The sequence below is a fragment of the Grammomys surdaster genome, unplaced genomic scaffold (genome assembly GCF_004785775.1).
Source record: "Grammomys surdaster isolate TR1022 unplaced genomic scaffold, NIH_TR_1.0 125769, whole genome shotgun sequence".
Taxonomy (NCBI): domain Eukaryota; kingdom Metazoa; phylum Chordata; class Mammalia; order Rodentia; family Muridae; genus Grammomys; species Grammomys surdaster.
In genome coordinates this window covers 1,664,722-1,680,213 of record NW_021620600.1, presented here as the reverse complement: position 1 = coordinate 1,680,213, position 15,492 = coordinate 1,664,722, and the positions used below count along the sequence as shown (strand labels likewise).

The window sequence follows — 15,492 nt, the reverse complement described above, 5'->3', positions numbered from 1 at the left end:
TAGTATAGTTAGTATAGTATAGTTAGTATGGTATAGTATAGTATAGTTAGTATGGTATAGTATAGTATAGTATAGTTAGTATAGTATAGTATAGTTAGTATGGTATGGTATGGTATGGTATGGTATGGTATGGTATAGTTAGTATAGTATAGTATAGTATAGTATAGTATAGTTAGTATAGTATAGTATAGTTAGTATGGTATAGTATAGTATAGTATAGTATAGTATAGTATAGTTTAGTATAGTTAGTATAGTATAGTTAGTATGGTATAGTATGGTATAGTTAGTATGGTATAATATAGTATAGTATAGTCAGTATAGTATAGTATAGTATAGTATAGTATAGTATAGTATAGTTAGTATGGTATAGTATAGTATAGTTAGTATGGTATAGTATAGTATAGTATAGTATAGTTAGTATAGTATAGTTAGTATGGTATAGTATGGTATAGTTAGTATGGTATAGTATAGTTAGTATAGGATAGTATAGTTAGTATAGTATAGTATAGTATAGTTAGTATGGTATAGTTAGTATAGTATAGTATAGTATAGTTAGTATAGTATAGTATAGTATAGTATAGTTAGTATAGTATAGTATAGTATAGTTAGTATAGTATAGTATAGTATAGTATAGTTATTATAGTATAGTTAGTATAGTATAGTATAGTATATTTAGTATGGTATAGTATAGTATAGTTAGTATGGTATAGTATAGTATAGTTATTATAGTATAGTTAGTATAGTATAGTATAGTATATTTAGTATGGTATAGTATAGTATAGTTAGTATGGTATAGTATAGTATAGTATAGTTAGTATAGTTAGTATGGTATAGTATAGTTAGTATAGTATAGTATAGCATAGTATAGTTAGTATGGTATAGTATAGTTATTATGGTATAGTATAGTATAGTATAGTTAGTATAGTATATTATAGTATAGTATAGTTAGTATGGTATAGTATAGTATAGTTAGTATAGTATAGTATAGTTAGTATAGTTGGTATAGTATAGTTAGTATGGAATAGTATAGTATAGTATAGTTAGTATAGTATAGTTAGTATAGTTAGTATGGTATAGTATAGTTAGTATAGTATAGTATAGTATAGTTAGTATAGTATAGTATAGTTAGTATAGTATAGTTAGTATAGTATAGTTAGTATGGAATAGTATAGTATAGTATAGTTAGTATAGTATAGTTAGTATAGTTAGTATGGTATAGTATAGTTAGTATAGTATAGTATAGTATAGTATAGTATAGTATAGTATAGCATAGTATAGTTAGTATGGTATAGTATAGTTATTATGGTATAGTATAGTATAGTATAGTTAGTATAGTATATTATAGTATAGTATAGTTAGTATGGTATAGTATAGTATAGTTAGTATGGTATGTTATAGTATAGTATAGTTAGTATGGTATAGTATAGTATAGTTAGTATGGTATAGTATAATATAGTTTAGTATAGTATCGTTAGTATGGTATAGTATAGTTAGTATAGTATATAGTATGTATAGTTAGTATGGTATAGTATAGTTAGTATAGTATAGTTAGTATAGTATAGTATAGTTAGTATAGTATAGTATAGTTAGTATAGTATAGTATAGTTAGTATAACATAGTGGGATAGCAGTATAGAGCAGCAAGGACCTCACTGAAACAGAAAGAAGAAACAGATTTTCTGGGGATGGAGAGGTTTTCCAACATTGCTGGTGCTGAAAGAACAGACAGGGTAGAGAGGTTGGTGGCAGCCCTGTCACCTGGCCCTTTAGTGCTGGACTGGGCTGGGTCTGTGTTTTACTGTCTGTAGGAAGGGTGTGATTAGGAAAGCTGAGGCAACCTTTTGTCCCTCAGTCCTGAGAACAAAGGCCTGGTCTTGAACATGTTGCTTAGCCAATCTGTACCTTAGTTCCCTTGATTATAGAATAGCGTGACTGGGTGCCCACTTTATGGGGCTTAATTAAACAATTTATCGCTCACCAGGTACTTAGAATCATGCTTGGCACAGGGCAGATACTCAGCAAACCTGGACCACTATCTGCCTCGTTAGTACAGCTCCCAGAGACTCTGCCAGTGCTGACCTGTGCCACTCCTGTTAAATGGAGCTGGTACTAAGTGAACTGGGAAACGCAGAATGTTTGGGATACAGGCCGGGAAGAGTTACCAGCATATAAAGAGATGCCATGGTTATCTGAGACACTACCGTGTGTTGAACAGTAAACACAAAACCCATGCTGTTCTACTGTGTGCTGGTCACATCCACATCCCCTCTCTCATTTCCTCTCTTTCTTCTCCCATCACAGGGTGACAGAATCCCGCCACCTCCACTTGTACATGCCAGCTGGGATGGCATTCATGGCTGCCATCACCTCTGTGGTCTACTATCATAACATTGAGACCTCTAACTTCCCCAAGCTGCTCATTGGTAAGGAGGGGTGGGGAGAGCTTGTTTCCTTCAGCCAACATTTACTGAGAACTTTCTCCAGGCAACCAACCTAGGCTAGGAACCAGAGATGAAGAGAGGTCTCTGCCTCCATGGAGCTTGTGGTCTGGAGGAGGAGACAGATGGGTAAAGACAGTACATGAACCAAGGAGCAGGTGCTGAGGAGGCCATGGAGGATAGCAAGTTGGGCTCAGGGAGGAGGGTGGTGGGCGTGGTTATCTGTGCAGGATAGCAGGGAGGCTCCAGGCAGAGGCTGCATGCAGAGGTCTTTTGAAGACTGTGAGACCAACACAGCCAAGCCCAGTGAGCAGGGCCACCTGTGGAAATCTGGAGTATGACCACCCGGTGAAAGGTGTCTCTGGTCACTAAGATGGCCTCAGGGTAGGAGGTAAGAGTAAGATGGGGGTCAGGGTTTCAGGCATATTGGATTTGAAACATCACCAAGACGGTCAACCCCAGGGTCAAGGAGACAGTAAGGTAAACGAGTTGGGTGTTTGGGGGAAGGTGGGACAGGAGATGTGTTCAGCAGATGTGGGCTTATGGGTGCCATCTGATGCCTGTCTCATGGGGAGCAGAAAAAGGCCTAGGACCAAAACCTAAGGTTGGTTGACTCTTAGACACTCAGCTTGCAGCTTCTGACGTGAATGATTGTGGCGCCAGGCAGAAACAGCAGTCATGCTGCCTGCCCTTTATGGAGTGTGTACCGTGGGCTGGACTCTGCCTGACCTTTATACAGTGTATACTGTGTGCTGGGCTCTGGGCTCCACACCCTCCCTGCATGGTTCCTGTCACTAATATCCACAGTAGCTCTGTTGGAACCATGGCTCCCCTGTGTGGCATACAGATATGAAATAGAAAGGTTTAAAACAGCACCAGCAAACACTCATTGAGCATTTCCTACACACCAGGCCCATTTCCTACATGCTAGGCTCATATTAACTCAATCCTTGCTGCAGCTCTATGAGGTGGGCCCCATTATTGTCCTTCTACAGAACAGGAAGCCTACCCTCAGGGGTGAGGAACTTGGGCTAGTCTAGTCTTGCACCCAGGTGCATCACCAAAATCAGACATCCTAGCAGGCTGCTTCTAAGGGTCCTCAAGCTGTGTTCCTTCCACCAAACCCGTAAGTCTGTAGATCTGCCACGGTGTAGCCTACAGTCATTTGCAGTTGTCTCTGATCCTGTGTCAGCAAGCCACTGGCGTTCGTGGGTCACAGCATGTGATAGAAGACACTAGAATCAGGAGTTCTCCATGCTGAAGTGACATAGCTGTTTTGCCTTGAGGCAGATGACATTTTCCTACTGTCTAGTCACAGGTCTACCTTCCAGTGATAGGTGCAATGTTCCGTCAGGACACTCCAGCCATGCCCCTGCCCCAGGACCCCATGTGAATGGATGGGTATGTCTGGAGTAGCAGCCAGAAGGGCAGATAAGCTCCAAGCTTCAAACAGCAGTCCCAAAGAGGACCTTCCCCCACCTGACTGCGCAGCGCCTGGTTAGCCTGAGTCTCAGGAACATTGTCAGCACCTGAAAGCTAGTATTTCAATTTTCCAACAAGCGCTCGGGATTCCATCTTCCAGGCACAAATCAGCACCGTGGGTGGATCCATACCTTCCAAGAAATCACTGGTTTCTTCCTTTTCCTCAGCGCCTCTGGTTGGAGTTTTGCCCCCAGGGAGAAGCTCCATGGGTCTAGAAATTCTAGATCAGGCAAAGGAGGGAGGGGGTAAGCTATAGGGATAAAGAGCAGTTCATGGAAAAGTTACATGATTTGGAGGGCCGCCTCTGGTCCCAGGCCTGGAGTCCCACAGCTTAAACTGGCCCATGAAATGTGATCCTGGGCCCCAGAGGACACTGAAGAAAGACATGAGCTGAGAAGAGGGAGACAGAAAGGAGAGGTGGGCTTCAGGGAGACCTGAGGGTGTGTGCAAAGGCCCCAAGGAACCAAGCACACAAAGGGATCTGAAAGAGAAGGAACAGCTGGAGTCAGAAAGGAGCTGGAATTGGCAGGCTGAAGGCCACACAGGGTTCTGGTCCTCTCCCAGCAGCAATGGGCAGTTTAGTGCCTTTTGTTTTGTTGTTGTTGGTGGTGGTGGTCATTGTTGTTGTTGTTATGGTTGTTGCTGTTTTTGTAATAAGGTCTCCCTGTGTAGCCCTGGCTGGTCTCAGACTTGAGGTTCTCTTGCTTCTTTTGGGGTTTCATCTGTGTGTGTTCATATGTATATAACATGGCATTGATCATGTCAGCAATCATGTGTGCTGTCCTGTGATATTAAGAACATTTACGCACTATGCAGCCATCACCACTGTCTGTCTCCAGGACCTTCTGCCTTTGCAAGCCAACGCTGTAAACTCATTAGACACTGACGTCTCCTTCTTCTTTCTCTAGCCCGCAGGCCTAGCATCCATTCTGTCTTTATAGAACTTCATTAAGGACTTTTAAATCCTTTTGTAATTTATTTACTTTACTTAGAATAATTATTCTAAGTTGTCCATGTTGTAGTGTGTATCAGAGTTTCCTTCCTTTAAGGCTGAACGATAGTCCGTCATTTGGCTAGGCTATATTTTGCTATCCATGCATCTATTGGTGGACATTTGGAGTTCTCTCACTATTTTATTATTATTATTATTATTATTATTATTATTATTATTATTATTACTGAGGTTTCCTTGCTTTGATTTCTTTGTTATTGTTGATTGGTTGCGTGGGTTTTTTTTGAGGCAGGATCTCATGTTGACCAGGTTAGCTTTAAACTCACTATGTAGCCAAGGATGACTTTGAACTCCTGATCCTCCAGCTTCCCACTGTCAAATGCTAGGATTATGGAGCTGTCCCACAGGCCTGTCCTTGAGTACTGTGAGTGACGGCTGTGACTGTGGCTGCAGTGAGAACTTTTGAACATGATTATACGAAGGTAATATTGGAGTAGAGGGAGGGCAAGGGGAAGTGACAACTAGTCACAAAGTTCCTAAGGTCGTCAAGGGAGGACATGATAGTGCCTAGATGTGGTAGAGCAGGGAGGGTGGGGTGCAGTAGGTGGGTTCCAGATGTGCAGGTGTAATGTTCAGGACCTGGGAGTGGGAGACAAATGGAGAGAAGAATCAAGGGGTCTAGAACCTAGAGCTCTGCATATCCCCTCTCACGCCTACTGCCTGGCGCCTGCTTCTCAGCCCAGGACACTGCTGTCTCCAGTGACATGTTAGAGCTTGGTACTGTAGGAGGGGACCCTCTGAACCTCACTCTGGCCCTCACCCTGACTCCACCACCAACTTCCTTTGTGCCCTTGCAGAAGACACTTGGGCTCTTTGAGCCTTGGTTTTCCATCTGAGTAAGAGCACTAAGTTCTCCTTGCCTAAGTCACAGAGTTGCTATAGAATCCAGAGTCTCTGCCCCAGTAGTTGGCCCTCTCATTCTGGGCAAAAGATACTCCACCTGTGGGTCCCTGAGGACTGGAGACAGTCTCTGCCCCAGTAGTTGGCCCTCTCATTCTGGGCAAAAGATACTCCACCTGTGGGTCCCTGAGGACTGGAGACCAGCGCAACTTAGAAGCCATCACCATAGTCCTGAAGCCCTTGCCCTCTCTCTTCTTGCCCATACTGTCTTGGTCACATGGTGAGGCCTGGTATCTTGACCTGCTTCTCAGCCCATCACCAGGCCAAACAGATCTCATCTTTTTCTCAAAGGATGGCCTGATGACTCAGGGTTGGAGGTCAGAGTGCAAATCTCATTTACTCACTGTGGCCTGACTTCGGGGTGTGTGGTTGAAGCTGTTCTCACTGAATGTGTACAGGACTCCAGAGACAAGGGAAACTGGAGTTGGCAAGCATCAACACCCCCTCCAGGGCCACTCAGCTAGCTGTGTTGGGGTTTGCTCTCACAAGCTGATAGTGACAAACTGGCAGGTTAGGGGGAGGGGTGAGAATTTAGGACAGAATCCACCCAGGGCTTCTGAAGCCTACTGCCCCAAATCTGAAATCCAGCTTTCATAAAAATGTCAACAGCTAATACCCAAAGAGCAGCCATGCTCCACGCCAGGCTCCCTGTGCTAAATGCTTTCCACATATTGCTTCCTTTGGACGGTGCTGTCACTGTCCCCAGTGATGGATGAGGAAATTCAAGTCTAAGTGGGTTACAGTGCCACGTGTGTTTGACCTTTTGATATTACAACACGATATTCCCAAGCACAAAATCTACACTTGAGGACTCTGCACTGCCTTACAAAATAAAATCAATAGTGTTTTAAGTTTATGGTTTTGTGTTGGGTCACACTCATAGCTTTCCTGGGCCACAGGTTGGATGTACTTGGTGGTACATGGTTTATCCAAGGTCACCCAGCTGTTGTGTGTAAATCCAGTGAGCCTGGCTGCAGGGCTCTAACTCCAGTCACTGTACTGCACTGCCCAGTGGAACAGGAAGTGGCTATTTCTGTGTCTCCCATAGCCCCAGGCTTCCAAGTTGGGGTGCTGTGGCCACTGGGCTGTGAGGAGAGGAACCTGGGCCTGCCTCACCTTCTGGCCATACAGCTGTCAGTGAACATGCCTACCTAGTTCACTTCATCTCTTGGGACCTCAGTGTCCATACCCAGAAAAAACAGGATGGATTTAATGATCATTAAAATGTCCCCATCTTAATGAGAACTAATGGGTTAGGAATTCCACAGACTGACAAGCTCAGCTCTGCTGCTTAATGACAGTCTGACCTTGCATAGGTTACCCAGCCTTCAGCTGGGTCCCCTTGACTGGTTGAAATGAGGGTGACAAGTCACTTTGTTCTCAGGGTTGTGGAAAAGAATGAATGAGAAAACATGTTAGGGCACGTTACAGTGCCCGTAGCTCAGCTGAATTCAACGGGGGCGTTTCCCCACCACCATCACTGATTCCCCACCGCCATCACTGATTCCCACCATCATCACTGATTCCCCACCGCCATCACTGATTTCCTGACCTGTTGGACTGGCAGTGTCACGAGTGTTTCCCAGCCTGTCTGTCATGAGGGTTATGATGCCTGGTCCGCATCGCAAAGGGACACTGGAGCCAAGTATGGTGGCTCACACTTGTAATCCCAGCACTTGGGAGGTGGAGGCCAGACAACTAGAAGTTCAAGGTCATTCTCAAACATGTGTGAGACAGTCTCACACAGTGACCAGCCCATCAATGGCTGATCAAGGGAATGACATGAGAATCACTTATGCACACTCCCTCATCAAAAATGCATTTGAACATCTCCGTCCCCCAGTATGTGCGCCTCCTGAACATGTGTTCCCTCTTTCCCCACACGCCTGCATGCTTGCAGAGGCACACACATGCGTGATCAGCGTCCTCTCCTCCTCTCTCCTCCTCAGCTCTGCTCATCTATTGGACCTTGGCCTTCATCACTAAGACCATCAAGTTCGTCAAGTTCTATGACCACGCCATCGGCTTCTCTCAGCTGCGCTTCTGCCTCACGGGGCTCCTGGTGATCCTCTACGGGATGTTGCTGCTTGTGGAGGTCAATGTCATCCGGGTGAGGGTAAGCAGGGAAGTGTGGCTCTGACCCAGGGACGCTCTGCATCTGGGCACTGCCACCACTCAGCGGAGCTCACGAGACCTCGCTGTATCGCCTGCCCAAGACAGGCCATAGGTAGATTTCAGGGGAGCCTTTCATGCCAAGTACCCAGAGGGAGAGGGAAGCCTGAGGAAGGGTTGACTCACAGAGAAGAGGAAGCATCTGCTTGGTTTTGCTTCTCTTGCTGGGGACAGGGGACTCAGTGGAACACTCGTGAGTGTGTAGAGGCCTCACTGCTCATACATGTGTCTTTCATGGTCTGTTTTGGTTGGTTGGCTTTTTTGGTTTTTTGTTTGTTTGTTTGTTTGTTTGTTTTTTGAGGCAGGGTATATAGCCCAGGTTGCTATCGCACTTTCTACCCTCCTGCCTTAGCCTCTTGTCTTAGTTAGAGTTTTACTGCTGTGAAGAGACTCCATAATACCATAACCAAGGCAACTGTTATGAAGGACAACATTTGGTTGGGGCTGGCTTGCAGGTTCTGAGGTTCAATCCATTATCATCAAGGCAGGAAGCATGGCAGTGTCCAGGCAGCCAAGGTGCAGGGGGAGCTGAGAGTTCTACATCTTGTTCCGAAGGCAAACAGAAGACTGTCTTCCTCAGGCAGCTAGGAGGACACTCTAAAAGCCCATTCCTACAGTGACACACCTACTCCAACAAGGACACACCTACTCCAACAAGGACACACCTACTCCAACAAGGACACATCTCCAAATCGTGCCTCTCCCTGGGTCAAGCATATACAAACCACCATACCTCCTGAGTGCTTACCTGTGTCTTTTGCTTTGTCATCCTTTATTTTCTCCTTTACTCTTTCTTCTCCATCTTAGACTAAGTACCTTCACCTAACCTTGCTGTCCTGGGCAACTCAAACAGCCTACTTCCTTTCTGTATTGTTTTTACTAATATGACATCATCCACATCCATCTGAACAATTATGGTTTTCCATCAACATACACAAATAAAAACACTTTTCCCTTCAATATTTGTTTTATGACAGTAGATCATATTATATGCCATGTTCTGAGTCATGGTGGTCTCAGCCAGCATTTCTTAGGGATCCCTCCAAGCTGCCTGAGACGCAAACCCAGTTTCTTAGTGGCTGGCTGTATAGTATTCCACCATGCAGATGAGCTATGATCGGTGCAGCCATCATTCTGTGGACGGACATTCCCTTCACTGCCATGTTCTTGACTTCACACAGAACACGCTAACCTCTCTGTTCTGTGGGAGAGATTCCCAGGAAGGGAGTTGTTTACGCAAAGGACATGTGCATGCATCTTAAAGTGAAACCAGCGTTACAGGCTGCTGGCAGAAGACTGTGAGTGACCAGAACTGAGGGAGACAGTCCTTCGCCTGCCCTCCAGCCACACAGGGGTGGTGACTCTTTCTTGCTAGGGCCTTCAGCTGGCTGTAAACTGCTCTTGAATTTGCCTGTCGGGCTCTTCTGGTTTTAGTTAGTGCTCCCCAGGAGAGATAACCTTACATGCCATCACAGCGACCCCAGTATGTGGGCATCACTCCCTTTAATAACGTGTTAGATGAAGTTTGCTAGCATGAACATGAGGTGGGATTTGAACCGGTTCCACATGACTTCAGGCTCTGCAAACTCAGCAGGTCTTAGCCACTTTTGCTGTTGCCCTAACAGTGTAGCTGGTAAAAACAACTTAGGGAAGAGAGGGTCTGCTTTGCCTCACTGTTTAAGGGTAAGGTCACAGTAGCAGTCAAGGTTTGACGGACAGTAGTGTGAAGCAACTGGTCACAAGAGAAGCGTGCTGATGGAAGTGCTTACCTCGATCTCTCGTTTTCTCTCTCTCTCTCTCTCTCTCTCTCTCTCTCTCTCTCTCTCTCTCTCTCTCTCTGTGTGTGTGTGTGTGTGTGTCTCTTGTTTTTTTGAGACAGGATTTCTCTGTGTAGCCCTGATTGTCCTAGACCCACTTTGTTGACCAGGCTGGCCTCAAACTCACAGAGACCCAACTGCCTCTGTCTTCTGAGTGCTGGGATTAAAGGCATGTGCCACCATATCCAGCTTCTTGCCCTCTTTTAAAGAACATTTAAAAATTATATTTTAATTATCCATACATAGTGACTCACACCTTTAATTCCAGCACTTAAGAGGCAGAGGCAGGTGGATCTCTGTGAATTCTAGGTCTACATAGTGAGTTACAGGCCAACCAGAGCTACTTTGAGGCACAGTAAGACTCTCTCTCTCTGTTTCTCTCTCTCTCTCTCTCTCTCTCTCTCTCTCTCTCTCTCTCTCTCTCTCTCTCCACACACACACACAAACACACACACACACACATTGCTTGCATGTGTGTGTGTGTCTGGGGATGGGACATTTTGTACGTGAGTACAGTGCCTGTGGAGATCACCACATCCCGAGCTGGGCCTGGCATATACAAACCATCACACACATCTAGGGTGGATCTTCCTCCTTAATTAACCCAATGTAGATGTGCCTTATAGACACGCCCAGAGGCTTGTCTCCTAGGTGATGTTGACAGGCAACATTAACCATCGCACAGTGGTGACCCTAGTTCTCCCCTTGCTCAGCTCACACGCAGCCTCAGTGAACAGCAGCCACAAGGCAAGGAGGCCCTGGACCTGGTGCCAAGGAGGCCTTTTTCCTGGAGTAGTTACAGGCCATAGATGGGCACATTTCTTGGTGATCAAGTGCAGACCATCACTCCTAGACCTTTGCTGGGTGACAGTGGATTTGCCCACCCTCCACCTCTGTCCCATACCCATGTGCCCCACAGAGGTACATCTTCTTCAAGACACCAAGGGAAGTAAAGCCCCCCGAGGACCTGCAGGACCTGGGTGTGCGCTTCCTGCAGCCCTTCGTTAACCTGCTATCAAAGGGGACCTACTGGTGGATGAATGCCTTCATCAAGACTGCCCACAAGAAGCCCATCGACCTGCGGGCCATCGGGAAGCTGCCCATCGCCATGAGAGCCCTCACCAACTATCAGCGACTCTGTGCAGCCTTCGATGCCCAGGCGGTCAGTGAGTCCAGAGCCACCACCATCATCTGCCTTTCCATGGAGTCACAGATGAGGATTCAGAGGGCAGAAGGCCAAACCCCAGAGACCCAGGAAGGGGAAGAGTCTCATCCTCAGTTGTACAGAAGTCTAGGGCCAAATAGTCATAGGTCATGGTTGGAGTGGCCTTTATAGTTCAAGTTAGCATGTCCAAAATGCTCACTGTTAAAATGGGGAAGCTGAGGCTTGGTAAGGGATGCGGTTCTGCATGACTCTCCCACCCCTGTCCTTTGTTTTGATGGACAGTGGCTGTAATGATGGAGGTTTCCACCCAGTGTGGAGTGCAAGGTGTTGGCTTGGTCCTTACACCATCCCTGCCAATTTGTCCAGGCTGGGGTCAGCTCTTACCAGTAAGGAGGAAGCTGAGGCTCTGCAACTCCATGCCCTGCCCAGCGTTCCTTTAGTGTATCTGCCTGGCACTCAGAGAAACACTGAAACAGAGGCAGTGAGTGGGCATGGCAGACACCAATCCATCAAGATGGTGCTATGCTGACTACATGACCCTTACCAGCACTGTGAATTGATGATGCCTCTGGCCTCACTTTCCCCGTTAGACCTGCCCTGTCACATATCTGTTGAAACCATGATTTCCTACTGAAGTTCGCCTGTCCACAGACAGCATGGCCACAGGGCTTTCCCCAGACATCAGGATCCAGGGGTGACCTGGAAGGAGGGGATATCCATGGCTGAGCCCTCAGCCATTCTGACCTATCTGTGGGACTCTCTTGGCAGCGGAAGGACACGCAGAACCAGCAGGGTGCCCGGGCCATTTGGAGGGCTCTCTGTCATGCCTTCGGGAGACGCCTGGTCCTCAGCAGCACCTTCCGTATCCTGGCTGACCTTCTGGGCTTTGCTGGGCCACTCTGCATCTTTGGCATCGTGGACCACCTCGGGAAGGAGAACCATGTCTTCCAGCCCAAGGTGGGTCACACTTGAAGCAGGGCTAGGCAGCCCCTAGAAGGTTCTCTTGTGGAGGTGTGTGTATGAGTTTGAGAGGCCGTGTTAGCCGTGGCTGACTGGGTGGAGGCTCTTCAGCAGCGTCCAGTTCTGGAAGAGGCTCTGTGTCCTGTCAGCTGAGATGTTGACAGGGGAGCTTGTGCCCCCAGGAAATGCTCGGTGTCTGACTGTCAGCCCACTGTCTTCAGTGTGGGGATCCTAGCTCTCTGTGTTCTGCAGAGGCATCTGTAATGGCTGCTAGGAAAGGAGAAGCCTTCCAGATCACCACAGGCATCTCTACTTACTTGCTCAGGATTCCACTACCCCAGGTCTACTAACATGTTAGATTTTCCTCCCAATTTGCTTCTTTCCCCCTCCCTGCCCCCCCACCACCATTTTTGGAGACAAAGTTTCATCTAGCTTAGACTGTTCTTGAACTCTCTAGGTAGTGAGATTCCTCTTGAACTCCTGATCCTCCTGCCTCCGCATCTCCTAAATGTTTGATATTGAAGGTGTACACAGCCATAACTAGCCTATTACAAAAGCTCTTCACAGCTTCAAGATACCCAAAGCCACTAGACCAGATGATGTTCAGTGGTCTTTTCAACTCAGAAGATGTCACACCTTTGGACAAAAAGAGTCAGAAATCTGTCTGTCTACACACACACACACACACACACCCAGAAGGGACTTACCTATTAAGAGGCATTGGGAACCAACAAGCGCAGGAAGAGGGACAGATGAGGGCAAAGGGCTGACTATGAGAAAATTACTTTGATGTGTGATATGTATGATATAATGTTACAATGATAATGTTATAGTGAAACCCATTTTTTGTATACTAACTTAAAAACTAAGAGTTTAAGGGGCTGGAGAGATGGGTCAACAGTTTAGAGTGCTTGTTTATCTTGCAGAGGACCAGAGTTTGCTTCCTAGCATGTATGTTAGGTAGCTCATTGCCAGGGGCACCTGCATACACACACACACACACACACACACACACACACACTACATGCATAAACAGTAAATCTGGAAGGGCAGGTCTGCAGCCTCTTCTAGGTGTGATCCTTCTCCACTTGGGGCGACATCAGCATCGCCCACACCGGGGATGAAAGTTCTGGATCTCTGCAGCCACCTGGGTGCAGATGCCACAGTGAGAAATCCCCAGTGAGTCTGCCTTGTAAACTCCTGGTGACCCAGAGGCTCTAACATTTCAGTCACACACAGGCCCTGGTAATAAGGGCTCCCATAGTTGGCAGTGTCCTCTATGTGATACTCATTCGTCCCGGAGCGCTGACCTCCCCAGGAAGTTTTTATAGTTTTCTCCAAACGTAATTAGTCAGCTGAGTACTTCTGAGTTAGAAGTCCCAGACAGCTACAGTCTGTGGGTCTGACTTGTCCAGAACACATTTATTGATCCCTGGGCAAGGCTGTGCAGTCATGGAGGTTATTTTTATGATCAGGATCATTAACAACAATACCCGTCTATCGACCACTGGACACACATCTGGCTATGGGCACCATTTCTCGTTCCCTTGTTTAATCCAGAAGGAGCCCTTTGGGATAGGTAATTGGGTAGACGGGGGAGTGGTAGGTGCATTTAGATCTAATTATTTCCCCAAGCCATATAATTCATGCCATAGACACCCTTATTTCCACTTACAGATGAAAACATTGATGCTGAGCCAGATTAAACAACTTTCCCAAGGCCTCTCAGCCGCTTCTAACTGACCCTGAGCCCAGTTCTCCCGCTCTGTAGTCTGGGCCCTCAAGCCACAACAGTGAAATGACAACTGCTACCAAACCGTCACGCTGGCTCCACGGACTGTGAAATCCAGTGATGGAGAAATCTAAATAAAATATCTGTGACTGTGAGGAGGAACACAGCAGGCTGTAAAAGCCAGGTGGGGTGGCACGTGCCTGAAAGCCCAGCATTCAAGAAGCTGAGGCAGGACAGTGTCAGCAAGTTTAAAGCCAGCTTGGGCTACATAGCAACCCCCATCCCCCTAAAAGGGGTTTTTGAATAGGAGCTAGATGGATAAATTGGATTAGTCTTGAGGAGATATTCCCTATGTGTGAGGAGATTGGTTGTTTGTTTTCTGCTCATTTAGCCTTTGATGACTTTGAAGGCCTTTTCTGGCTATAAATATTTTCGAGTGTGTGTGTGTGTGTGTGTGTGTGTGTGTGTGTGTGTGTGTGTGTGACACACCATGCATGTTAGGATCAGAGGACAACTTGTGGCAATCAGTTCTCTCCTACCCCATGTGTTCTCCTCTGAGCCATTTTATTGGCCTCCTTTGGCCTTTACCAAAGGAGAGAGTGAGAGATTATTTGTCTCCAGCAGTGGCATCTCTGGCTTTAGTCTGACTATAAACTGACCCCAAATTCCCCACCTTCTCCATTCTGCATCTTAGGGGGAATAGCACAAGCCAGAGCCCCCATCAGCTTGGGTAGCTGTCTTCTCCCTGTGTTTCCTGAAAGTCTCCTAAGGAGAGAACACCCCCACCTGAGCCTCGCCTCCCTGTCTCAGCCCTTGGTGTCTACTCAGTGCTGGCCACAATTTATTACCTTCTTGTTGGAATGTTCTTATCGGCACACAGATCCGTGGGACAGATGGCTCTGCCTCAGTGGCAGCAGGCATTATCAGATTTAATAGTTGTTCCCTGCAGCCCAAATACAATCAGCAAATTTCTGACATAGAAACAAGAGTTGAGAATAAACACAGTCCCTAGCCTCTGGAACAGTCTCTGGCTCTCCAGCCCAAGGCTCCCTCCTGCAGTTTAATTCTCTTGGGTATCAGAGCCCATAAATGTGGGGAGAGGTTGCTCAGTGCAGTCACGTTGTCCCTCCCCTTGCCTCCCAATTCTATCCAAGAGCCAGTGTTATGGGGTGGCTCATTAAGGACAGGGCAAGGAGGACGCTGGCCAGCCCCACGCTGCAGGGCTTCAGCCTGGCACAAGGAAGCCCAGCCCATGTGCAGCCTGCTTCAGTCTGCAGAGCCAGCACCCACTGTTGACTCTGTCCGCAGCTGTCCTGTCCTCTCTTCCCTTCTAAGACACATAATTGGCAAGGAACAGAGAGAGCGTCTTTGGCACCCAGAAGGATGGGCGGTCTTGATTTGCCATGCTCTGAAGCTCCTGTCCCCACAGTCTCTCTTCCCTGTGAAATCTGGGCTCTACCCAGGATCTAATTCTTTCCAGTCCCACTCTCTCGCCCAACCCCCTCTCCAATCTGTCACCTGCCAGGGATGCCACCGATCTGGCTGGAGGGCAACAGCATTGGCTTCATAAGGAATGGCTGGTATCCGAAACCTGCCAGCACCACTCTGGGCTATCAGCTGAGCCAAAAAAAGACAAGCCCAGGTCAGATCCAAGGCCAAAGCTTCGACCCTTCTGGGCAACAGTGGGAAGAGCATGCAGGCTTGTCATGTGTGTTTCCGAACAAATCAAATTGTGCAAAATGATTGATGGTTCTGTGTATGATAGCCTCTCTCTCTCTCTCTCTCTCTCTCTCTCTCTCTCTCTCTCTCTCTCTC

The 15,492-nt window shown here is 46.9% G+C and overlaps 1 protein-coding gene across 6 annotated transcripts in view; it reads left to right on the top strand.

Moving 5' to 3' along the window:
- Abcc8 (ATP binding cassette subfamily C member 8) overlaps positions 1-15,492 on the top strand; it is a 77,427-nt gene that overhangs the window by 5,183 nt on the left and 56,752 nt on the right. For 4 of the 6 annotated variants that reach the window (XM_028788897.1, XM_028788899.1, XM_028788900.1 and 1 more), the window contains exons 3-6: positions 2,301-2,422; positions 7,781-7,947; positions 10,740-10,982; positions 11,754-11,942. In XM_028788897.1, the coding sequence (XP_028644730.1) occupies positions 2,301-2,422; positions 7,781-7,947; positions 10,740-10,982; positions 11,754-11,942 (721 nt within the window). The remainder of the gene's footprint in view (positions 1-2,300; positions 2,423-7,780; positions 7,948-10,739; positions 10,983-11,753; positions 11,943-15,492) is intronic. The other 2 variants (XM_028788898.1, XM_028788902.1) reach the window with 1 other exon arrangement.